The sequence below is a fragment of the Lolium perenne genome, chromosome 4, assembly GCF_019359855.2.
Source record: "Lolium perenne isolate Kyuss_39 chromosome 4, Kyuss_2.0, whole genome shotgun sequence".
In the NCBI taxonomy this organism is placed as follows: domain Eukaryota; kingdom Viridiplantae; phylum Streptophyta; class Magnoliopsida; order Poales; family Poaceae; genus Lolium; species Lolium perenne.
The window spans coordinates 137,488,579-137,513,228 of NC_067247.2; the positions used below are offsets into that span (position 1 = coordinate 137,488,579).

Here is a 24,650-nt window from a genome sequence, read left to right on the forward strand (position 1 = left end):
CCACTGGGAGTACATCAGGTCTTCTCCTTGAGGATGTAAGTTTACTTTTCCTGCTTGTCGCCTTTTTGTGCAGCCCGAAAGATTTTATCTACCCTGACGTTGTTTTTCTGTCTTGCCGACTTTTTGCAGCCCTTAATGAAAGAGCTGGTCAACTTGGGCTCCCGATTTATCGGGTTCCGCGACGAGGCCACGACTTTAAGAGGTAAACCATTGCTGCTCTTGACATGATCGATGTCCCTATCTTGATTTTGCGTCCTCTCACCTTTTTCTTCTAGATGCGCTTCGTCGTGCCGAGGAAGGCGCCGACGATCTGGAGGCCAAGCTCAAAGCCAGCGAGACAGCTCACAAGAAGGCTGAAAAGGACGTCGCTGCTATCGAAGATCTTCGTCAAAGGCTTCAAGCCGCTGAAGACGCTTTGTGAAACAAAGAGGCCAAGCAGGTCGAGCGCGAAAATGAAATAAGCATGCGCCTTGAAACGCAATCCCGAAGATTTTCAAGTAACACTATCTTTCCTTTTGTCGCTTTACTTTCCCTTGTGTCGACCTTATTTGTGGTGTTGACGAAGCCTTGCTTTTCTCCAGCAGGGAAAATGGGTGAGCAATACACTCTGAGCCAAGAGTCAGATGATCGTCTTCTGGACACTCTCAACATTCTTGAGCTAAACTGTGTCTTAGAGCGCAAGTCCATAACTTCCGTGCGGAATGCATTGAAGCGGGTCTTTCCCCACTTCTTCCTGAAGGATACTCAACCGGAGATTTTTCTCCGAGCTTGCCCAACATTTCCTTGGGAAGGATGATCCAGCTTTGGCCTCTCGTCAAGCTAGCTTGAAGATTGGGGTCGAAGGAACCATCACCCATGTCGCGGCCAGCGGCCAAAAATTCGACTGGGTGAAGGCGAGATCAGGTTGCACTCGTTTACCTCCATCCATCGCGTTGCTTGCAGCAGATGATGATGTTGACGATGCCATCGAAATCACGACCTTGTGACCTCCAATTTCCACAGATGGCGCCAATTGACAAGGTATTAACTTGTCAGTGCCTACAGATTATAGACTTGGGTTTCGTAAGAAGTAGAGGGCAAGTAGATCTCGAAGGTTTCAGCCGACAAAGGTGTTTCGACTAAAGTTTACGGTGGGTTTGTTGACAATGAATCGATTGATTTCTCTTCCCTCGGCTCCCCTTTATATAGGAGGTGGAGCTGAGGGATTTCGTGTACAAGTTACAAACTGCGGGAAGGCACATCGGGCCTTTCTCGTACTACTGCATGATTCCTAATACAACTAAGTATTCCTTATCAGAAACTCTCTGGGCTTCTGGGCCTTCAATCCTTCTGGTCGTGCGCCTCCAGATAACCTCAGGTACTTTATCCGGCAGGCCTATTTAGCATGCCTATGTCACCAACCAACATCTGTGGGTCACCCAAACTTGCTGTACTTAGACTATGTTGTGGGTATACCTATTTGGTATATCCCCAACATCTCGCAGCTCAGGTGCATGCCAACATTATACTCCAATGTTCGAACTACTTCCGGCGGTCATTTGGTGCTTAGCCTGCATCTCATACATTGTCTCTTGTCTCTCGGATCCATGATGACTATATGTTACTTCTCCATACCGACAACATTTACCGAATAACTATCATGGCAATGCACCGCAACAGTGTGTGTAAGTAATGCAACTCACCCCAGATAGCCAACCACGCTTACACCTTTACATAATGTACATACTCTACATTTTCTCCGTGTCTTCCTGTTCTTGCATTTTAAAACAAACAAATCCAATTTGTAACGTTAAAACATAAAATGTGACGGAGGAACCGGTTCGGTATGGGAGAGGCGATTAGGGTTTCCCAGCCGCCTCCCGTCGGCACTGCCGATCTGCCTTAGTTATGTGTCCTTCGGACCATGGGGCGGAGTGGATCTTGTCCCCGTTCGGTGGGAGGGCTCCGTTTTTTCTGGTTTTAGGGTCAAGGTTTGGTGTGTCGTCGCTCAGATGGTGGCGGCAACATCTTCAATAAAGTCTTCCCAGCTTCAACGCGATATCGACGGCAACGTCGAGAACCTTGTGGGAGTAGTGTGGTTCTCGAGGACTTGTTCTAGCTTGGAGGGTGTCGGGATCATCATGAAGCTTCATCGACGATTATTTCTTCTTCTTCATCTCTGGGATGGAAGTCGTTTTGTTGCCCCGTTTGGCGACTTTCCATCTGTAACCAACAACGTCAGGCCGACTTTGAGAGGAGCAGTAGCGGCGACACGCCGTCGATACGGTCTAGAGGTTGAAGAGAAAGACAAATAGAAAATTTAAATTTTTTCTTTGTGTCTTCCCGTTCTTGCATTTCAAACCAGACAAATCAAATTTGAAACCGGGGTCCGTGCCGCGAGGCGTGCAGCCGCTACATCGTGTATCACACGGACCACTGGGACCGCGCCTGACCGTTTTTCTACCAAGAAAATGGCCACCACATCGCAAAATATGCAGTTAGCACCTCGACGTGATTCAAAACCCGCGCTCCGGTCCCCCACCCTCCACCTCCCCTCCAAATCCATTTCCCTTCCATTCCCCCTGCTCTGCTCTCTTCTAAAGCCTCGCCAGTCGCCTCCGCCACCAAAACCCTAACCCTAGCCCCCCGGTGCTACGTCGCCACGCGCGAGCCGCGGAATGGAAGGGGGAGGCGCGCACCGCACGCCGGAGGACGTGTTCCGGGACTTCCGCGCGCGGCGGGCCGGCATGATCAAGGCGCTCACCACCGGTGCGTGCTCTCATTTTTCCTCCGCCCCCGGGACTGTTTCCGGGGTGCTTTTGGGGGTGTGTTCCCGAGGATTTGTAGTGTTTCTGATTGGTTTCTCGGTTTCTGGTTGGTGGATTTGCAGATGTGGAGAAGTTCTACCAGCAGTGCGACCCAGGTGAGCTCGCGGCCGCCTCCGATTCGCCCTCCCCGGGCATCGAATTCGCTTGGTTTTTTTTTACATGAAAATGATTCCGGCATGATTTCCTTTCGCTCCTCCCATCAGAGGGAAACTTGTGTGCGGCTGCTGTTGTTATTGGCTCTAATCTGGGAGCACCCCTGCCTTTGACCCCCTTCATGTTGCAGGATTTTGCTGGAATTTACGTTCTACTGGGTTAGGATTTTTCAGCCCTTTTAGTTACTTCTTTGATTTTTGCTGGAAAAGTGTGGGCTGGAATGGTTCTCGTGCTAATTTGGTGCTTATTGCATTCGATCTACTAACACAACACTGCCTGTGCCGGCTAAAAGATGGAGAGAGAGAGAGAGGGGGAGAGAGCTTGTATCTTTCTGATTTGTTGACTAATGCCCTCCCTCTTCACAACAAAAATGATGTGGGGGCGGGGTGGGGCAAAACACCAAATGACCACGGTGTCCATCTCGTGAAGGGTATTTTTGGCTTTTATTTTTATTGCTACTAGGTAGTTTTCTACTGACGCAGTGCTGAAGTTTAGTTGTAAGCTTCACCGTGCTGACCCACTGAATAACTTGATGTACTGGATCAGGCCATTCCATGGAACCAAGGTCCAATACAACTTTGGAGGCTTCTCGAACATTTTTTTTTGTCATTTAGTAGCAAATGGCATATTCTTTTTTTCCTTTCTGACAGCTCCGTAATATATGTGGCTCATGTCTTCATGATGTCAGATGTATATACTATTTATCTTGGGTTAGTCTTGAGCATTGTATGGAATTATAGATCTAAATTCTTGTTGCTGTACTTCGGTGCCAGGATGGCAAAGTCTCTGATCGAACCGTTATTTTCCTGCTTTTCTTTTCTCGTTTCGGTGTTCTGTGGGCACACAGTTGCAGTCGTTTTCAAAAGTTTGTTCGTTCTGACTTATTTCTGTTAGAGAGCATAAAAGAAATTATCATCAGAGGGATGAGGATGCTTAGAAGATTACCATTTTGGTTGCAGAGAAAGAGAATCTTTGTCTGTATGGTCTCCCCAATGAAACGTGGGAAGTGAACTTGCCTGCGGAGGAGGTTCCCCCGGAACTTCCAGAGCCAGCACTGGGAATCAATTTTGCCCGGGACGGGATGGATGAGAAAGATTGGTTGTCACTTGTTGCGGTGCATAGTGATGCCTGGCTGCTAGCAGTAGCCTTCTACTTTGGAGCAAGATTTGGGTTTGATAAAGAATCCAGGTATTGCATTTATTTCCGAGACAAGCAATTTTACTTGTGATCTGCCTATAGTTCTGTGATATTGTTGTTCTTTGTATTTTTCGTCATATTTAACTCTGGTAATGTGACTATTGAATAATCAGCCCAATATTGTTATCTTGACATTGTAATTGTTCTGTTTGATGTGTTACATCAGTTATGTTGCAAAACATAGACTTACTTTGGTCACTCGAATGCTTAGTAGCCTAGCCTAGTAGGTCTTTTAATGAGCCAAGCTAGAGCATTAGAGCATCTCCAGGAGCTCATCCAAATTTGGTCCTCTATATCTCCATATAGATGATCATCCATAAAGATTCCTTTTTAGATGTCCCCAGTTTTCCAGCAGATCATCTATAACCAGGCCATCTATATTCTCTCTCCTATATTTTAATACCATCTTATAACTGTTAGAGTATATATTTGTATATTGTAGTTTCCCCATATGTTAGGGGGCTTCCTGCATATTTGCACCTGTACATGTACTATATATTGTGGCCTTTGGCCCCCTGGTAATACAACACGCATATTCCTCTAACATGGTATCAGAGCCAGGTTTGGTCCTAGTCTGTACGTTGTCCCGGCCGTAGTTGCCGCTCTCGTCCGGCCGTCTCCGCGGTCGTCTCCGCCGCCAGATTTCTTCCCGGCTTGATCGGATCGGATCTTCTCTCCCGTGCTGTGCTGCCCGCCTGCTCCTTGATCCGTGCTGCTCCGCGCGTGGCCGTGCTCCTCTCTCCCGTGCTGTGCTACCCGCCTCGGCCCGATCCGTGCTTCGCGCGCGTGGCCGATCTCCCGCTCGCTAATCTCCCCGGCCGATCGATTCGGCCGATCCGCTCCCGCCGCTGCGTTACGGCATCGCGCGACCACCACTTTCTACACGGTCAGTACGTCCCCGTGGTATCCGGATTCTGGAGCTTCCTTTCATATGACCTCGAGTCTTCTATCCCGTCCGCTCTTCGGTCTCTTATTTCTCTGTCCGTGTTGTCACGGTGATGGTACCTCTATTCCCGTTTCTAGTACAGCACCCTTTCTACTCCCTCTTTCTCTCGTCTCGATGTTTCTCATGTTCCTCGCCTTCGTATGAACCTTTTCTCGCTAGCTTGACTCACCGATTCTCGGTTGTCGCGTCATTCTTGACGCCGAGTCTTGTGCGGTTCAGGATCGTCGCACACAGCCCCGGTTGGAGCCGGCCCTTGTAGCCGTCGCCCTCCGGGGCTTTGGGAGTTAGGCGGCTTCGTGTTCCTTCCGCCGCCACTTCATCTGCCGGTTCTCCTCCGGTTGTTGCCTCTGTCACCGGCTCTTTTCGAGTGGCATCATCGTCTTGGTCACCTTTGTGACTCTCGCCTGTCGTCTTTGGTTCATCATGGCCTTCTGGGGTCTGTCTCTGGAGATGGGTCGTTACACTGTCAGGGTTGTAGGTTAGGCAAACAGATTCAGCTTCCCTATCCTACTAGTGTGTCTGTCTCTCAGCGACCGTTCGATTTAGTCCATTCAGATGTTTGGGATCCGGCTCCCTTCGCTTCGAAAGGGGGCCATCGATACTATATCTTATTCATTGATGATTTTTCACGGTACACCTGGGTGTTTTTCATGCACTCTCGCAATGAGGTGCTCTCTATTTATCGGCGTTTTGCGGCCATGGTCCGCACTCTCGCATTCCTCACCCATTCGCGTGTTCCGTGGCCGATTCTGGTCGGTGAGTATATCTCTCAAAGACCTTCGTGGTGTCCTTGCCGAGGAGGGCACCCTCGCTCGCTTTTCTTGTCCCGGCGCGCATGCTCAAAATGGCGTCGCCGAGCGTAAGCATCGTCATCTTCTTGAGACCACTCGTGCTATGATGATTGCCTCTTCTCTTCCGCCACATTGGCCGAGGTCGTCGCTACGTCGGCCCACCTCATTAACATTCAGCCTTCCGTCGCTCTACAGGTGGCATTCCTCTCGAGCGTCTCTCTGGTGTTTCTCCAGGACTACTCGACTCTCCGTTCATTTGGTTGCGTCTGCTATGTCCTTCGCCTCTCGCGAACGCACCAAGCCGACCGCTCGATCCGTTGAGTGTGTTTTTCTCGGATACGATGATGAGCATAAGGGCTATCGCTGTTGGGACCCCGTTGGTCGTCGGATGCGCATCTCTCGTGACGTCACATTTGATGAGACGCGTCCCATCTATCCTCGCCCCACCTCGGGTACTTACCGGTGGATGATATCTCTTTTCTTCTTTTTCGGATGCACCCCCGCTGTCCCTCCTCCCCTCCCTCCTACTTCGATGCGCCCTTCGACGCCATCCTCTCTTTCGTCTAGTCCACCTAGTACTCCTCGTTCTCCGGCTTCGGCTCCTTCCGATTATGTCCATTCTTCCTCTTCTTCGATGACTTGTCTTCCGCATGACCTTCCCCTTCTCGGCCTGTTCGTCGGCGTCGTGCTCCGATTCGTTACTCTCCTAGTCGGTATGGTCTCTCTGTCGTTTCCGAGCCGACTTCTTATCGGGATGCCGAGCGTCATCCCGAATGGCAGCTTGCCATGATCGAGGAGATCGCCGCGCTTGAGCGCACCGGCACTTGGGATCTTGTTTCTCCCCCTTCCGGTGTTCGTCCCATCACGTGTAAGTGGGTCTATAAAATTAAGACTCGCTCGATGGATCTCTTGAGCGCTATAAAGCGCGTCTTGTGGCTCGTGGTTTTCGGCGGGAGCACGGCCGTGACTATGATGAGACTTTTGCCCCGTGGCTCATATGACTACCGTGCGTACCCTTCTTCTTGCCGTTGCCTGTTCGCCGCCGGTCCGTCTCCCAACTTGATGTTCGAATGCTTTTCTTAATGGCGAGTTGAGTGAGGAGGTTTACATGCGGCCTCCTCCTGGGTATTCCGTTCCCGATGGGATGGTTTGTCGTCTTCGACGTTCTCTCTATGGTCTCAAACAGGCCCTCGTGCACGGTTTGAGCGCTTTGCCTCTGTGGTGACTCGCTTGGTTTCTCTCCTAGTCTTCATGATCCAAAGACTTTTCGTTCACACTTCTCCTCGTGGACGCACCCTTCTCCTTCTCTATGTTGATGATATGATTATTACCGGTGATGATCCCGAGTATATTGCCTTTGTAAAGGCTCGTCTTCGTGATCGGTTTCTCATGACCGATCTTGGTCCTCTTCGCTATTTTCTTGGGATTGAGGTTTCCTCCACTTCGATGACTTTTCTATCTCTCGGAGAAGTACATTCGGGATCTTCTTGCTCGTCTTTGCTCTTGGGGATGAGCGCACGGTTGATACTCCTATGGAGCTTAATGTTAAGCTTCGTCCTGCGATGGTGATCCTCTTCCCGATCCCACACGTTATCGTCATCTTGTTGGGAGTCTTGTTTATCTTCTTGTCACTCGTCCTGATATTTCTTATCCTGTTCATATTCTGAGTCAGTTTGTCTCAGCTCCTACCACTGTTCACTACAGTCATCTCCTCCGTGTTCTTCGTTACCTTCGTGGCACGATCACTCGTCGCCTTTTCTTTCCTCGTTCTAGCTCTCTCCAGCTCCAGTGCTACTCGGATGCTACGTGGGCGAGTGATCCTATGGATCGTCGTTCACTTTCTGCTTACTGTGTGTTTCTTGGTGGTTCGCTTGTTGCTTGGAAGACGAAGAAACAGGTAGCGGTTTCTCGTTCGAGTGTTGAGGCTGAGCTGCGGGCTATGGCTTTGTTGATTGCTGAGGTGACCTGGTTACGGTGGTTGCTTGCAGATTTTGGGGTCTCTGTTACGACACCCACTCCACTTTTGTCTGACAGTATAGGTGCTATCAGTATTGCACGTGATCCGGTCAAGCATGAGCTGACCAAACATATTGGTGTTGATGCTTTTTATACACGTGCTCAGGTGCATGATGAGGTTGTTGCGGTTCATTATGTGCCTTCAGATTTGCAGTTGGCGGATTTCTTTACAAAGGCACAAACTCGAGCGCAACATGACTTTTTACTCTCCAAACTCAGTGTTGTGGATTCACCATGAGTTTGCGGGAGGGTGTTAGAGTATATATTTGTATATTGTAGTTTCCCCATATGTTAGGGGGCTTCCTGCATATTTGCACCTGTACATGTACTATATATTGTGGCCTTTGGCCCCCTGGTAATACAACACGCATATTCCTCTAACAATAACTACTATTTAACAGATTTTTTCCAACGGCTCTATTTTTTGAACAGATATTTTTTGAACAGTTAGATTCCCAACGACTATATTTTCAACGGCTATATTCCCAACAGCTATATTTTCGTATCTATATATACCACCATCTCCCACCTCTCACTACATTCCTGGTTGTAGCTTCTTTGCTCTCTATCCACTCTCTCACGATACAATGAGCACCTCTTGGGATATGATGATGAATTCATCGTCGTCTTCATCAGGCGACGATGAACTTATTATGGCAGCAATCGCCGAGGAGGAAGAGCAGGGAAATGCCCGACGCCGTGGCGGTTCCAAGATTGGACGTCAGATAATTGACAGAGGAAGGTGCCTCCTCTCGTTCTTGCATTTTGGAAGATACACTTAAGTCATCATCAATAATAGCAGCAGCAGACTTGCATCAGACTTCTTCTTTTGTTTTTTTTGAGAAACTTCAAGTTCTCTTAACTCCCACTTTGGATACTTCACAAACTCTAAATAACAGTGCATGAATGTAAAAGGCTTTTTATTTGGATCATTTTGAATAAACATAAGGTGTGCCTCCTCTTTCTGCAGCAAGAAATGTGTAGTTAAAATATGTAGCAAAACACATCTAGAATATTACACAGGAATGGGAAGATAGTTAACAAATGTTCGAAAGCATACCTTCTCGTCTAAAGTTCTTCCGCTTTGGTTTCTATTTAAAACCTACTGAAGGCATCCACAGAACTTGCTCGTAGCGGATGAAATAGTGGTGTAGCGACCATTGACCGATGCAACATTACGAACCTGCCATGCTGGATTCTTGTGTTGGTTGTAGTACTCCGTAATCCTAGCCCAATAAGAATCGGAATGTTGATCGGCTCCGACTACCCCATCCAAACTTGTGTTTGCCCATGATTCTATCAACACCTTGTCCTCAAGACTTGACCAATTTTTCCCCTTCGGGACACCCTTTCCACTCGGTTTGGGTTTACCAGATGCAACAATATTTTCAATTGGCGTTGTCACTTGTTCTCCAATTGGGCTAAAATTCTGTGTCACCCCAATTCATGTCACCGGAACCAGTATTCAACAGGTCCAAAAAAGATCCAGAAGAAGGTGCCGGTGAGCTGTTCATCTCTGAAGTGTCCATCTACAATAAACATCACAATTTAGTGTCTACACAAAATCAATTCACAACAATGTATTCACTGCAGTAGCAAAGCAGTACAAAAATTTCCATATAGATGCGATCGCGAACCAAGACAGTAGCGAAGCACAAAAATCTAGTTCCATGCGATGCAGTACCAAGATAGAGACAATATAGCAAAGAAGAAATTCGACCCTGCCCTCCACCGCCCGCTGTTCCCTTGCTCCCTACCACCATGGCGCCGGCTCCCATGCCCGCCGCCACCCCCTGCTCCCATCTCGGCCGCCGCCGCCGTCCGATTCGCCTGCTCCCATCTCGGCCGCCGCCGTCCCCGATTCGCCTGCTACGCCCTGGGCCCTTCATCCAGCGCCGCCGCCGTCCCCAACTCGCTGCGCCGCCCGGCCCTTCATCCCGCGCCGCCGCCGTCCCCATCTCGCCTGCGCCGCCCCGGCCCTGGCCCTACTTCCAGCGCCGCCGCCGTCCCCATCCTACCTACCGCGCGGCGATGCAAAAGAAAAAGTACAGGGCGCATACCTTCGGCGAGTCGCGGACAGGCGCCGGCATCCTCCTCCTCGTCGCTGCAGCTTCCTATTCGCGCGGGAGCTGGGCCGAATCGCGCGGGAGGCGAGCGGAATCGCGCGGGCGAAGCAGCGATGATCCCGGCTTGGTCACCCAGAAGTGGAGGACGCTCCCGAGATATGGATGGTCATGTATCGACCCATGTCCATATAGATGTGCTGCTGGAGACGTTTTTTGGGGGTCTGTCCTCTATATTTGCTATACATGTCCATATAGATGAGCTCCTGGAGATGCTCTTAGAGCTTTGCAAGGTGCTTGGCCTCTGCTCCAACAGAGTATGGAACAGCTTATAGTTCGGCTGGTAAAGCATTAGCAGTTAGGTGAATTCACAATCAGTTAGAAATCAGCACTAAAATTCCCAGGCTCCATGAGACTCAGCCCACTCTCCCCACCCCCTTCATTGGAGTCAGTGGCGGAGCCAGGATTTGAACTGAGCCGGGTCGAACAAATAAGCTCTAAAAAAATTTGAGGCAAAAAATCACATGTAATCAACAAAAAATGGTCCAAACAGATGCCTTTGTCATATTTCACCGAGTAGAAGTACAAACTGACTAAAAAACAAGAACCAGATACAAAAGTGCTACATTTTGAGGAGATATTATCATACCATTAAGTTGATTCCATGCTGGGAAGTCGAAATCCACGAGGAAGATGACCTCTACGGTTACTGTAGGCATGAAAACGAAGCATAATGTTCTTGTCATCAATTTGTGCAAATATCTCTTTCTCAACATAGCAAATCATCAAATCATTGAGCCAATCATCCCCTATCTTGTTTCGAAGATCTGATTTTATAATCTTCATAGCCGAGAAAACCCTCTCTACTGATGTTGTTGCCACAGGCAATGTCAAAGCTAGTGTAATAAGGCGGTAGTCTAATGGAAATGTCAAATGATATCTTTTCTGAACCAACTTGAAGCAAGATCACTCAAACTATCACAAGCTCTGACTTCATGAGTTCTCTTCATGACATCAACATATATGTTTAGTTCATCAACCAATAGACAACGATCATGTGAAGAGAAATCAAGTATATGGTAGCAAGCTCAACTAGCATATCATTGTCAAAACTGTTGAATGAGTCTCTAGTGCTATACCATGCATCTAGAAATGATCGCCTATCCGGATTTTTGGGATAACTATGACCAACTAAACGATTACGACCTCTCGACCAATACGCCCATCGCATTTTATCTCTAATTTCAGGGGTACTATATGACTCAATTGGTCTCTGAATTCCGGGATAGGGAACCACATTTGCTAGATCAAAGATTTCCGGAACATTTGCCTACAACAATGAAAATAAAACAAACTATGAGGAAACAAACTAGACAAAATATGTATCAAAACTCAAGACAAACGGGGGAAATTCAACCTCTGTGCGTGCCATCTTGCGTGCTTCTTCTTCTGCTGCCTCAACGGCCTCCCCTTCTTCAATCCGAGCGACCGGTCGGCCTCGTCGGCTGAGTCCATCGAAGACGGCCGCCGGAACAAGCAGAGATGAGGGAGAGCGCGGCGGCGCCCGATCTTTGCAACGCCGTGGAGCCCGGAGGCGGAGAGGGGGGCGAGCAGAGGACAGCCGGTCGTGCGCGGCGGCGGTCAGGGACGGCCGGAAACAGGGCGTGCCGCGCGTGGCGGTATCGAGCGAAGCGCCGGCGTGCGGCGTCTTTGGAGCGAGCGAGGGCGCCGGGATCGGCGACGGCGGCGGCTGCGGGAGCGAGCGACGGCGGTGGCACTGCGGGAGCGAGCGAGGGCGCCGGATCGGCGACGGCGGCCTGCGGGAGCGAGCGACGACGGCGGCCTGCAGGAGCGAGCGAGGTGGGGATTAGGTCGGGGACTCGGGGGCTCGGGGCGTTTCTGTGCGTGCGGGACAGGGAGAGAGCGATGGGATTTTTTTCCCCCAAAAAACTGAGCCGGGTCGGTTGCCCAGGCTCGACCCGGTGTTGGCTCCGCCAATGATTGGAGTACAGGGAGTCGACGACTTTGCCACCGTCAGAGTCAGGGTAGTCAGGGGAGAGAGGCGTGGCAGAGTCCACTGCAGAGGATGGACTTGAAACGAAGAGAATGGTCGGCGCCCACACTGGGACAAAGGACCTTTATATGGCTTTCTTCCCAGGCAGGAACCAACCATGGTGCACATGACAATGACAATCAATCTGAGGTCTTTTGGATGCTCTTATATCACCATGGATATAGATCGCACTGTCTTCCAAAGGCAAGATATGCACATGCTATTGTTACTGTCATGGTTTTAAAGGCGCCAAGGCGTCCCAAGGCGATGGAGGGGCGCCTCAACGCCTAGGCGCTCAAGGCGCATTGCAAGGCGACGCCTTTGAGGCTCCCTTGCTGGAAACAGGGCGAGCAGAGGACAGCCGGTCGTGCGCGGCGGCGGTCAGGGACGGCCGGAAACAGGGCGTGCCGGCGCGTGGCGGTATCGAGCGAGGGCGCCGGCGTGCGGCGTGCTGGAGCGAGCGAGGGCGCCGGGATCGAGCGACGGCGGCGGCCTGCGGGAGCGAGCGACGGCGGTGGCCTGCGGGAGCGAGCGAGGGCGCCGGGATCGAGCGACGGCGGCGGCCTGCGGGAGCGAGCGACGACGGCGGCCTGCAGGAGCGAGCGAGGTGGGGATTAGGTCGGGGACTCGGGGGCTCGGGGCGTTTCTGTGCGTGCGGGACAGGGAGAGAGCGATGGGATTTTTTTCCCCCAAAAAACTGAGCCGGGTCGGTTGCCCAGGCTCGACCCGGTATTGGCTCCGCCAATGATTGGAGTACAGGGAGTCGACGACTTTGCCACCGTCAGAGTCAGGGTAGTCAGGGGAGAGAGGCGTGGCAGAGTCCACTGCAGAGGATGGACTTGAAACGAAGAGAATGGTCGGCGCCCACACTGGGACAAAGGACCTTTATATGGCTTTCTTCCCAGGCAGGAACCAACCATGGTGCACATGACAATGACAATCAATCTGAGGTCTTTTGGATGCTCTTATATCACCATGGATATAGATCGCACTGTCTTCCAAAGGCAAGATATGCACATGCTATTGTTACTGTCATGGTTTTAAAGGCGCCAAGGCGTCCCAAGGCGATGGAGGGGCGCCTCAACGCCTAGGCGCTCAAGGCGCATTGCAAGGCGACGCCTTTGAGGCTCCCTTGCTGGAAGCAAAGCATCAGCTAGGTAGGATGAGCAGAGGCAAGCAGCGGCAAAGCAGGCAAGAAGAAGTGCATCACATACACACACCAGACACCACCAAGGCACCAAGAGAAGCTGTCATGGAAGCTGTACATTGTTTCCCCTTAGGGAGAGGGATGCACCAGTGGGAGGAGTCGCCAGAAGCTTGGCCAGAAGCTTGGCCGGAGCTGGGGAGGCCGGCAGATGAAGGAGCAGCAGCAGATCTGGCCAGAGTTGGGGAGGTCGCGTGAGAGGAGCTCCCCCCCTCTCTCTTCCCTCTCTTTCCCCTATAGATGGCCCTCAATTTCCCTCCCAGCCCGCCATTTCTGTTTTCCCCTCCTGCCAGCCCAAAGTTTCCCGCGCACAGAACAGAGGCGTCCAGATTCTTGCAAGGCGGCGATTTCGCGCCTAGGCGACGCCTTGGAGACGCCTTTGGACGCCTTGGGCAGAAAACAAAGGCGACGCCGACGCCTTGCCCTCCTGGAACGCCCGGACGCTTAAGTGTCGCTTAGGCGACGCCTTTAAAACCATGGTTACTGTGTACAATCTTCTTTTGGCTGCTCCGAGATCGCCATGGATATAGACCGCACTGTTTTACAAAAGCAAGATCTCCAGTATCCCCTCCTCGTCTTTCTCAACACTCAGAAGCTAGGGAGCTGGCTAAAAATGGAACTGGGTAAAAATGGTTAAAAAATGACTTTACCCACAGCTACTACTTGTCAGCTATAAATATTATAAGTAAACAGAACATGGCCAATTTTTTAATGGTTTCCACTGGTTTCAGTTTTGCACACCCCTACATAGCGTGGGCAGTGTTCTGGTTGTGAATACTATCTAGAACACAGTTACTTTATTCCCGGCTCCTTTTGTTCTTAGCGGATCGCGGAGGATCTTGTGACTGTAATTTGTTAGAAACACAGACTAGTTAGGAACAGTTCTTTAGCCACACGAGTGCTACTTATGACCTTGTGTTGAATTGATATTTTAGAGTTTGGAGGTCTCATGCTCCATGCTTTGGGATTAGTTACTCTATTTCTCACTAACATTGTACAGATAGTATGCCGAGAAGATTTATTCGCAGCACAACTCGCTAGGATTATCTACAAGATTTTTCACATATGCATAATGTATAAATACATAGTATTACCATTAACGCACTATGTATGTATAAAAATCTTTAAGTAATAGCAACAGATAATCCATGTTGGTCTCTGTCATAGTATAAGCACCATCAGAAGGGAGGCTTCATTGATTAGCAGATGACACTGAAGTCATAATTAATTGCAAGAAAATATGAGGTGGAAGGTTGTATAGATTATAAACAAATATTGACATATAACTGATATCCACATGGGCTGTTGGATCAGCTGTCAGTGAGACAGTTGAGTGGCAAATCCTGAGATCTCCCTAATCGATCAATGTGTTGGAAGACATGATAAAAATCGATGTTCATGTTATGCACATCTCTGTGTTTCAGTTTAGTGCTTAAGACAAATATATTTTCTTTCTTACATAAGCTAACAGTCAGTATCTTTGTGCGTCAGTTTAGTGCTAAGACAATATGTTTTGTCTCTTTATGTAAGCTAACAGTTCAGTAAGACTAGTAGATGCTCTAAGAATGATTGCAGTGGGGTGCTTTCTTAACATTTCTTCCTGTTCATATCTATTTTGACTCCTGTTGATTTTTTCTGTAACTAGCATGGTGTAACTATATGTGTAATTTGTCGTTAAGAAAAAACTCTTTCGCCTCATGTTTATCTTATTTTGTAATATTCATTCATTTTGGGTTTTGTGCTGCTAGTTGGTTCCATACTTGATTTGATTCCTAATGGGCGTTCATGGTATATCTAGCTTTACTTTATCCTTACATCTCCTCTATTCCATTTTGTTTGACCCATTGATGACTTCAGCAGAGTCTGTAAGGATGAGTGGTCTTCCACTTTGGTCCATCTGTTCCACTACTGTAGTAGTGTGCATTAAGAAACTCCTGTCATTTATGCATATCTTGATTTAAATTTTTGATTCCTCATTCACTTCATGGTCGTCCATTGCAGCTGAACAACAAACATCCTGTTTTAGCCATGAGTTTTTATAATCCGTTACAGTTGAAAATTTCCATCTCATAAGAATGGAAACATTGATACAGAAATCCTTAACCAGGAGCAGATACACGTACATAGATAGGGTTACTATTATTATTTCTGGGTGAATAGAATTGATTCTTGCTCGTTACAAATAAAATAGATAAAATGTTTTTGACCATGCTTACTACATTTTTTTATGAATGATAATATCAACAATGACTTAAGCAGGTTTTACCTGTTTTCATAAAACATTCATTGTGTTATTGATATGTACGCATTTTTTTGGGGCAGACACCTGTATCCTTGGTGCTGATGAAATGCTTTATCATTTGAAGTTCAGTTTTCTACTTAAAGTCAGTGACAATAGATGTTTTCAAGTTTTTTTGTCATGTCATGTTGATTCTTTATTTTGGCCGCGAGGGTTGTATATGATTCTGTATGGACACTACCTCAGTTCCGTGTGCTCTTTTTTCTTGTAATATAGTTTATCAATTTTACTTGCTCGGATAGTGTCAAGGCTCCATTTAGTAGGATTCTATTATATTGTCGACTCTCTCCGTTCAGAGTTCAGAGAAAGAAAAATCTGCAACTAGTAGCCGATGTAACCCATTTTCAAACTACTTATTGTGAGTATGGAAAGAAATCGTAAATGAACAATATGCGACAGTATGAGCATTTCAAAAGAATCATACAAAAATATGACAATTTGTGTCGACAAAACACATAGAAAATTTGTGTGTATTAATCATATATTTTTTTTCTCTTTTGATTTAGCAGGACATATCATGTCATATTCTTGCAAAACATATGGCAAGTGCTCAGGTTTATAACATGCAGTACATCTTAGATATTTTAATTTTTCTTTGAGAACTTCAAGATGCAAATTGGCAACATGGGTTGCCAACAGAAATTGTTGCGAAAATCTGTATTCAGAAATATATATTATTTTTAAAATCTGGGTGGTGGAACTTCCAACTTTGTCAGCTAAATATCCGGAACTATTTCGATTGATTGTATGAGATGAAAGTGGTACTGTTAGATCTGTTATGATTTATTGAAAGTACTTCCAATTTTTTATACTGTTAACGACTGTATTATTCTTGTGCTGTTGGATTGTTGAATATTAGACACCTTCTCTTGTGCAAACTGTCATATTATTGAACAACGGGAGTGTATCTTAGAATGAAATTGTAGGCTTCTGATCCCTGGTTAGAACTTACTTACAGAATGTTGTACAGTTGCAATAGTTTGGAAATCTTATTTTTTACTTAACTCTGAATTATTCAATTTAACATGTAACCGGTAGAAAGTAACAAGGAGTATACTAATTTAAGAATTCAGGTGGAGTATCATCTATGCCCAATCATTTCATCCAATAAAAATTGAATGGACTGAGTATTACTGGTATATATCCATTGTTTATGGTTGTCAAGTTTGGTTGCCCTAATAGGTGAACCAATTTACGTACTGTTGCTGTTGTAATTATAGATAGATATCTTATGCAAATCGTGAGATAAAATAGTTCTCTTTACTATTCAGATTTTTTCTCCCTTGCCATGTTTAGGTATTATGAAGTTATTTTAATTTCTTCAAATATTTTAATGCATTTAAAGGTGTGATTGTTCTTTTGTATATGCACAGTTGCACACTGAGCGTCAATTTCAATAATTACCTTTTGTGACTGTTGCAGGAAGCGGCTTTTTAGTATGATAAACAACCTCCCCACTATATATGAGGTTGTCACAGGAACTGCAAAGAAGCAGGTGAAAGAAAAAACCCCGAAAAGCAGCAGCAAGATAAACAAATCTGGCACAAAGGTAACCAATCATCTTAATATTATTGTAACAATGCTGACTGCAAAATAGGGTCATAACCTTTTTACTCCCCAGCCATCACGCCTGCCAGAACCCAACTCGAGGGGTCCGAAGATGCCACCTCCAAAGGATGAGGATGACAGTGGAGGTGAGGAAGAAGAGGGAGAAGAACATGAAAATGCACTATGTGGTGCGTGTAATGACAACTATGGACAGGATGAATTCTGGATCTGTTGTGATGCTTGTGAGACATGGTACCATGGTAAGTGTGTGAAGATTACACCTGCCAAAGCTGAGCACATCAAGCACTACAAATGCCCGAATTGCAGCAGCAGTAGCAAGAGAGCCAGAGCATAGATGCCTGAAGAACGAAGAATTTGACCTACTGTAAAGACCCACATGGGATGGGATGCCCAATGGGTGTGCATTCGGTTGCTTTGAGATTAGGACCAGCTTTAGGGGTCTTTATGTGTTGTTATGTGGTGTATGTCTGACATTCTAGATTTTCCATTAGTATTAGCAACTAATTGTAACAGCTTGTATTTGTTCGAGCCTTCTCAGTGCACATGTTTGAGACTTATTGTTTTTAGCTTGTGTATCATGTACTTGTAGTTCGTTGGCAAAAAAAATCTGCTGTTGTTGTGTTATATTGCACTCCACCGAGATCATTTGGTCATGAAATCTAGCAGGAAGCCCATCTAGTTGTGGTGTTTGTCAGCTCATGTAATAGCGGCTTGTTTTCTGGTGATTTTAGTACGTATGTTTTTTATTTGATTTTTTTATATGTTATCATGGCCAAACATATCAATGATTTGCTGGACTACCTGCCAATGCATAACACTGATCATGTTTCAGATTTAGATGTTGCCGAGACCTCATCCTTTCCCTTCAGCAGTTCTCCTCTGCTTTTGTGACAGCTTATCTCCATATAATCTAGTGGGTTTGACTTGTGCAGTGCTCAACTTTTGTCAAATGCGACATCCGGATTGAAGAGTAGACTGCATCAGATGCTGCCCCGCCAGTTTACACGCGGATCTGCATAAATCGAGGTCCGCTTTACCTTTGCTCCTCTGCTTTTGTTTTTCTCTCTTTGCGTTTTCTGCTCATGTCCTTGTCCTAGTTGCAGCCTATCTACTTTATCTTCCACTCTGCCAACCTTTGCCTTTTTGACTTGTCAAGTTTATCGCAATTCTTTCTTGGTCTGTTTCAGCGCTTTCCATGCGCTCCAAATCCTGGCGACAACAATAGCTCACTGTTGTGTAAGATCTTTTCCATTTTTTGGCTGGTTGCTGTGTTGGTTGTTTGGATAAATGTGGCGATGATTCAACTGCCACCCAGGTCAGGTGCCACGCCAGTTTCTACCACATAGCGCCTACCTTATTAGCAGGCAGCTTACGATGAGAAGACATAAAATATATACAATTGTGGTGAGAGAAATCATCTATGAGAACACTATATTACCAATGACTTTTGCTTGAAACAATAGGAGAACCAAACATCTGAATAAACAAGGTCAAAAGAACACCTATACATATTCACTAAAAAACAACACCCATGCAGAGATTCGCTCTAACTATATATGTGCATCAAAATCGGAAATTCAATTCGGCTCCCGGGTGCGTATGCTCCCTCTACCAACAAAACATATTTTGAAGTGTGGAAAAATTTTGACAAAAAATTCTACATGTACATCTCCATAATATATGTGTATGCGTCAAGTTTCACGAAAAAATAATATTTTTTGTGGCCTATGTAAAAAAGAGAAAACTTATCCTGTGAAAAGCATTGTTTTCAGCACTGAATTTTGTCTTTTTTACACACGTCACATGATAAGTTCATTTTTTATGAAACGACTTTGTGAGCGCATAGCACGTGAAGATGTACGTGCGGATTTTTTGTTTCAATTTTTTTGAAATTTAAAATACATGTACCATGCATTTCAAAATATAGGGAGCTAGACATGTCACCTAAGACAAACCCCAGAAAACCAAGATGAACTAAGAATGGCAAAGAGGAGCCACCTAGATGACCAAGATGATGATGCCATTACTGAAAGGAATCGATAGACCAGGAATTGAGCGCAACCAATCTGAGGAAATGATTTTGAGGTGGGCTTCAGATGTATTGGGAAACCAAAAATCAATAAGAAGGTAGACTGAAATCGACCAGAGATGGAGAAAGACGAGTTGTGCGTCCAATCGCTCAAGGGGTATAGTAGAACCCCTATATTAGGCTCACATACCATGTGAAAAAAATATGCAATTTGTATTTTTGGAGAGGCCAAGCGACGAGACATATACAAGTCCAAATGTGGTGAATATGCAGTTGATCCTTCGTACACAAGGATAGCATATATACATCTAATAAATGGAAAGTTCAATTTTGACTTTTAATGGCGCGCTCTGTTTCCTGTTCCAAACAATAAAACACGAGGAGATGACTGTAAAATTTAGCTGAAAAATAGATCTATAACTACTGTTTCTTTGAGATTTCCGATCATGTTCATGCTAATGGTGCAAACGTAATTTCCATATATTTGTAAATTACTCAACTTGTTAAAGCTGAAAGGATATTTTTGAGTAGTTGTTCGGCATTTTAGGTCTAGCACTATTTTTAAGGTAATATACTCAATAACCGGGATACATGTTTTTTGTAACGTAGTGCCAATTAATTAATCAATACATCACATTCCTAGTTAATGAATTTGAATCTGATGCTGTAGCAAAGCAGCATCAAATTCCAGTATTATAACCCCCACTGATGCAGGGTTAGTGTTGCATGCACCACATGAAGGCAGAGGCCCCGTCGGTGTATATTAATCACTATTTTCCCCCCTTATGTGTAGAATTTTTCATGCTAAGGCAGAGGTCAGGAAAGAACAACAACATAATAATTCCAACTTCATTGTTTGCTTCACTAAATGGTAAGTACTATTACAGAAACACTACCTTTGCCTTTAGTCTTGTCAACTAGTAATGCCTTCGCACTTTCTCCGATCCTCCCCCTCCAATGGAATGTTCTTTGAGGGAAATGTTGCATGCCATGACATGGACAAATGATCAGCTGAAAGTTCTGTAGAATTGACATGGTTGGTCCATGGGATATGTAAGTAGAATTCCCCTATGATGTTGCTGTCGACCCATGTGATCGATCCTTTCGAGAATAAGAATTTGAGCATGGTGGACTGAATCAAATGGTGCCAAAATGTCGACATGAATTCAGAAACTAATTTCACCTATTTGCAAGCGTCCTTTTTTCAAAATTTTACTAATGAAAGTGTACTTACCGTTTTACATAGATGTGCAAAATATCAAAATCATGCTATCTTGTATTGCTTTCCAACAGAAAAACATAGTGCTATCCGTGAAGCATTTTTTTCTAGCTCATTCAGCCACCACTAACATAGCACGAAGAATATGTGTGGGGTTGAGTTGTTTCAAATGGCTAGGAATGTTCCACACCATCAATTTCTTTCTATTGAAAACATCTGTCGAGGAAATTATCCAACCTACACTTTTCGTGCTCCGATTCGTCGACTCATCGGGTGACACACTTTGTGCTACAAAGTGCACTGGAACAACAATATCAACACCGCAACTAAACCATGACCATGAGGAGTTCTAAAGTTCCCATTAATTTTCCGTGAGGTATAAAGCAAAGTCTTTATCCCTTCACTATTGCTAGCTGCCAGCACCATATATAAGAGAGTGACAGATATGTTTGTGAGAGAGGCGAATAGATTATGATGGCGCTTCTCCTGGGAATGTACCCAAGTTTGGGTTAACCGTGCGCCGCCTTCAGTTAGTCCCAAAACCCTACATTCTTCTCAGAAAGCTCCTCGTTTTGATGTTGATATTTAGGAATCCATACTAATACTAAAGAACTTGTTTGTTTGAGTCAAACCTACTGTCCAAATTGCCAATGGAAGAACCTTTGATGCATGAGGTATCTGATTCCAAAGGCATTTGATTCTTCCACCCAAGAGTTGACCTCCGAATATAATTTCCTGCACATTCCCCTCTCCTCTCTCTCATAATATTTAGTGGTAGTAGTGGTGGCTAGCTTTCGTCTTGCAGCTCCTTTTCCCCAAGTCATAAGGCCAATAGTAGATCTGTTGACGCAGAGGCTTCACTGGAGAATTTCTTGTGAAGATGACACTCATCAGAGTCTGACCATGGCCATCCATAGGTTCCTTTCTCTCTCTACCTATATCTCCCATGGCCCACTTGCAAGTGAGTGCATGCAGAAGAGGGAGTGTGCTATAACTCTCATGCACCATATCTCTCTCATCTCCTCCCCCTCTCTATATTCTTCTCATGAGGGCATATAAGACATGAAGGTGTTCAGGGGCAAGATTTGGACAGCACTAGGGTCAGTCATGGACCATGCAGGCGCAGCCGCCTCCACCAAGGCTTCCACGGCGGCGGCGCCGGACCGAGCGCTCCTAACCGACATCGAGGCTGCCATCGCGCGGTGCACCGACGGTGGCGGCGGGGGCGGGAGCGTCAGCGACGACCGGCATGTGCACGAGATCCTCTTTCTCGTCTCCAACGCGCCGGGCGCGATCACCTTCCTCTCCCGCCGCATCACGGCGCGCCTCGAGGCCGCGCGCACCCCGGCCACCGCGCTCCGGTCTCTGCTCCTCGTCCACCGCCTCCTCCGCGCCGGCGACCGCTACTTCGAGCAGGACTTCCGCGGCCTCTGGGCCTCCCGCGACCTCCGCGTCAACGCGCCACGGTGCGGCTGTTCCTGCTCTCCCCTCGCTGCCTCCGGCGCCGGGGTCAACTATGTCACGGCCAGCGTTGCGGCTGCCACCGGCGCCTGCTCCTTCCTCCACGGCTACACGGCCTACCTCGAGGAGCGTATGCAGTGGGTGATCAACCAGTCCGGCAACCTGGAGCCGACCCCTCCGCCACAACAGGATCCCGACGATGGCAAGCCGCACCCACACTCCTCCTACGACCACGCCGCCGCGGAGGCGCTCCTCTTCAAGCTCGCCATGTGCCAGAGGCTGCTCGACGTCGCCGTCCAGCTCCTGCCGGACAACAACACGAGCGCCAGCGCCGCCGCGCGCTCGGCCTTCGGCATTGTGCTCCGGGAGAGCTTCAAAGTTTACGACGCCTTCAAGGAAGGCCTCGACCTGATGCTACTGTCAAGAAGTGTCAGCCTCACCAAGTCTCTCAGGGTTTCGGCTCACGAGGTGCTCAGGAAGGCGTGCGCTCAGACGCCTGAGCTCAAAGACTTCTACCACAAGTGCAAGAAGAGCAATGTCGGCAAGGTCATGGAGTACCCCGTCGTCAGGGTCGTCACCCAGGCGACTGAGCTCGTGCCGCCGGTCAGCAGGGAAGAAGAGCTTGACAGTGCTGAGGTAGTGCAGGAGAGAGAAGGCGACACGTCGTTTGAGAGCAAGCTGGAGACCACTATCAACGCGGTGTGGGTGGAGTTCGACGACGATGATCAGCAGGCTGGCCGTGAGACTACCGGCGACGATCACGGCAGCTTGCAGGCCCAGCAGCCTAGCTAGCTAACCAGTGGAGTACGTAGGAGTTATTTGCAGCATCCAAGTATATTAATTTTGAGTGATTGGATTGGTCTACTCGATCACCTCTTGTCTTCTTGTGTTTCAAGGGTAGTCAACTGAAGGATCCGGCCGTGTCTTCATTCACTTGGCAAGAAAGCCAATAATTTTCCTTTAAAGTTCTGTTGTTTCTTCTTGGTAGTTTTTTCTTGGTCTCATTTGTTTGCTCCTTATGCTTCCACGTAGCCTATTGTTTTTGCCATCATATTCATGTGTTGACACTACCAAGTGATCGATCATATATATTCCTTTCTTTGGCCAAACATAAATGGTGTAACAATAGCATGGTGTAATTTAGCACTCCGTACATTCTTCTTAACAATGTACTAGCATCAAATTTGGTTGCAGTTTAACTTCTTGATTATTGTGATAATATTTCAACTCATAAAACTGAATTAGGTTCTATGTGCAAAGTATTGGAGCTGTGCCTATCTAGAAAACACATACACTGCACGCGCGCTCACATACACAACTACCTCGACCCGTGTCGACACCCAAGATTGTAAACCTTGAGCCTCTAACCCCTATTTACCTTATCCCATTTTAACTCAACCTCACTTCGGCATGTGATGTCATGTCTACCTCATCACCGTCCGACTCACATGTACACTTTATCTCACTTTCACCCCACCCCCCTTGCGCATTTGCGTCGCCACGGTCTCCAGCTCATGCCTCTTATGCCTCCGGTAGACGCCACCGCAAACACGTCGTTGTAGTTTCGGCCGCGTCTTTGTAATCTTGCATTGCAGCCTCTAGCTCAAATCTCACTTCACTATGTGTAGTCATGATTTTGGTCTCACAATCGCTAAAATCCAAGAAGATGGGAGAAAGGTAGGCAAATTTTGGCAATCAAAAAACAATTTATTGCCGAATTGGATATCTCAGTGGACTATAGAAGAGCAAACCCAATTTCATACACGTATTGCATTTCATGTTAGATCAAATATTGATAAGAATAGATATAACCTTAACATAATCCTCGCTGCTTACGAAGGAATATTCACTTGTCTTTCTCCATAGTTATTTACATGTTGGACCAACAATCTCACAAAAATAAGCAAATATGCACTTCTACTCACTTGTCCACATATGAGATCAATACTCTTGCAAATTACACAACTAAACAAGTACATTATGTAGAACTAGTAATTTTGTTGAATTGCACAAATAAACAAATACATGATTTAGATTCCAACTTAAAACCATGATCTAGATTTCAGCTTATTTTGCTCAACTAACTCTCCTAGTTTTGTATCACAACATAAAAGAGTGACCAATACTACTTTTTTTTTTTGAAGTAAGAACATTCCATTAAATATGAGCAGCAAGCCGCCTCATTAAAAACCTTCCAGTCCCCTTCGGTACCCTGGTAAGGAAAAGAGTGCGTCAGAAACTTGCTGCTCTGAGAATTACACAATGTTCATACAATCACGGTCAATCAAAGCCGAGACGCAGCTCGGTGATGACCTCCACATAAGACCACTTGCTCCTGATTTACCTAGCTGAGCTAAAGAATGAGCGACAGCGTTACTCAACCGTCCCACCTTAGTCACGCTAAAACCCTGAAACACCCGCAGGAGCTCTTTTGCCTGAAGATAAAGGCACCAAATGTCTGAACGGTCCTTCCCTGGATCATTGATCATCTGCACTGCATGTAGGCAATCGGTCTCAAGAATAGCTGGTCCTAAAAAGTGTTGTGTAAGATGGTTCAGGCCCTCTAAGCACGCCAGAACCTCCGCTTCTTCAGCACTTGCACAACTAGGAACATATTTCCACTCAGTTAAGATAGGCCGGCCAAGGTAGTCTCTTATTATGACGCCGATACCCGCCGTTCTTGTCCTTGGATCCCAGCCAGCATCTACGTTTGCTTTGAAGTGTCCTTCCTCTGGTGCTGTCCAACTGGTAAGACCAGTAGAACCCTCATGCATATGAAGTTCGGAGGAAACAATCTCTTTACCTTTTGGATCAAAGTTGGCTGTAGTAACCGTAGAAAAGGA

The 24,650-nt window shown here is 46.7% G+C and overlaps 2 protein-coding genes across 2 annotated transcripts; both read left to right on the forward strand.

Annotated features, from left to right (window-relative positions):
• Window positions 1-2,513: 2,513 nt before the first annotated feature.
• On the forward strand, window positions 2,514-17,722 carry LOC127294007 (PHD finger protein ALFIN-LIKE 8). The gene is made up of 5 exons (XM_051323737.2): window positions 2,514-2,748; window positions 2,870-2,902; window positions 3,920-4,148; window positions 16,952-17,078; window positions 17,151-17,722. Exons 1-5 carry the CDS (start codon window positions 2,658-2,660, stop codon window positions 17,430-17,432), a joined length of 762 nt encoding a protein of 253 aa, XP_051179697.1. The 5' UTR covers window positions 2,514-2,657; the 3' UTR covers window positions 17,433-17,722.
• Window positions 17,723-21,146: 3,424 nt separating this feature from the next.
• LOC127294008 (putative clathrin assembly protein At1g33340) lies at window positions 21,147-22,772 on the forward strand. The gene has a single exon (XM_051323739.2). It carries the CDS (start codon window positions 21,409-21,411, stop codon window positions 22,597-22,599), a length of 1,191 nt encoding a protein of 396 aa, XP_051179699.1. The 5' UTR covers window positions 21,147-21,408; the 3' UTR covers window positions 22,600-22,772.
• The last annotated feature ends 1,878 nt before the right edge of the window (window positions 22,773-24,650 follow it).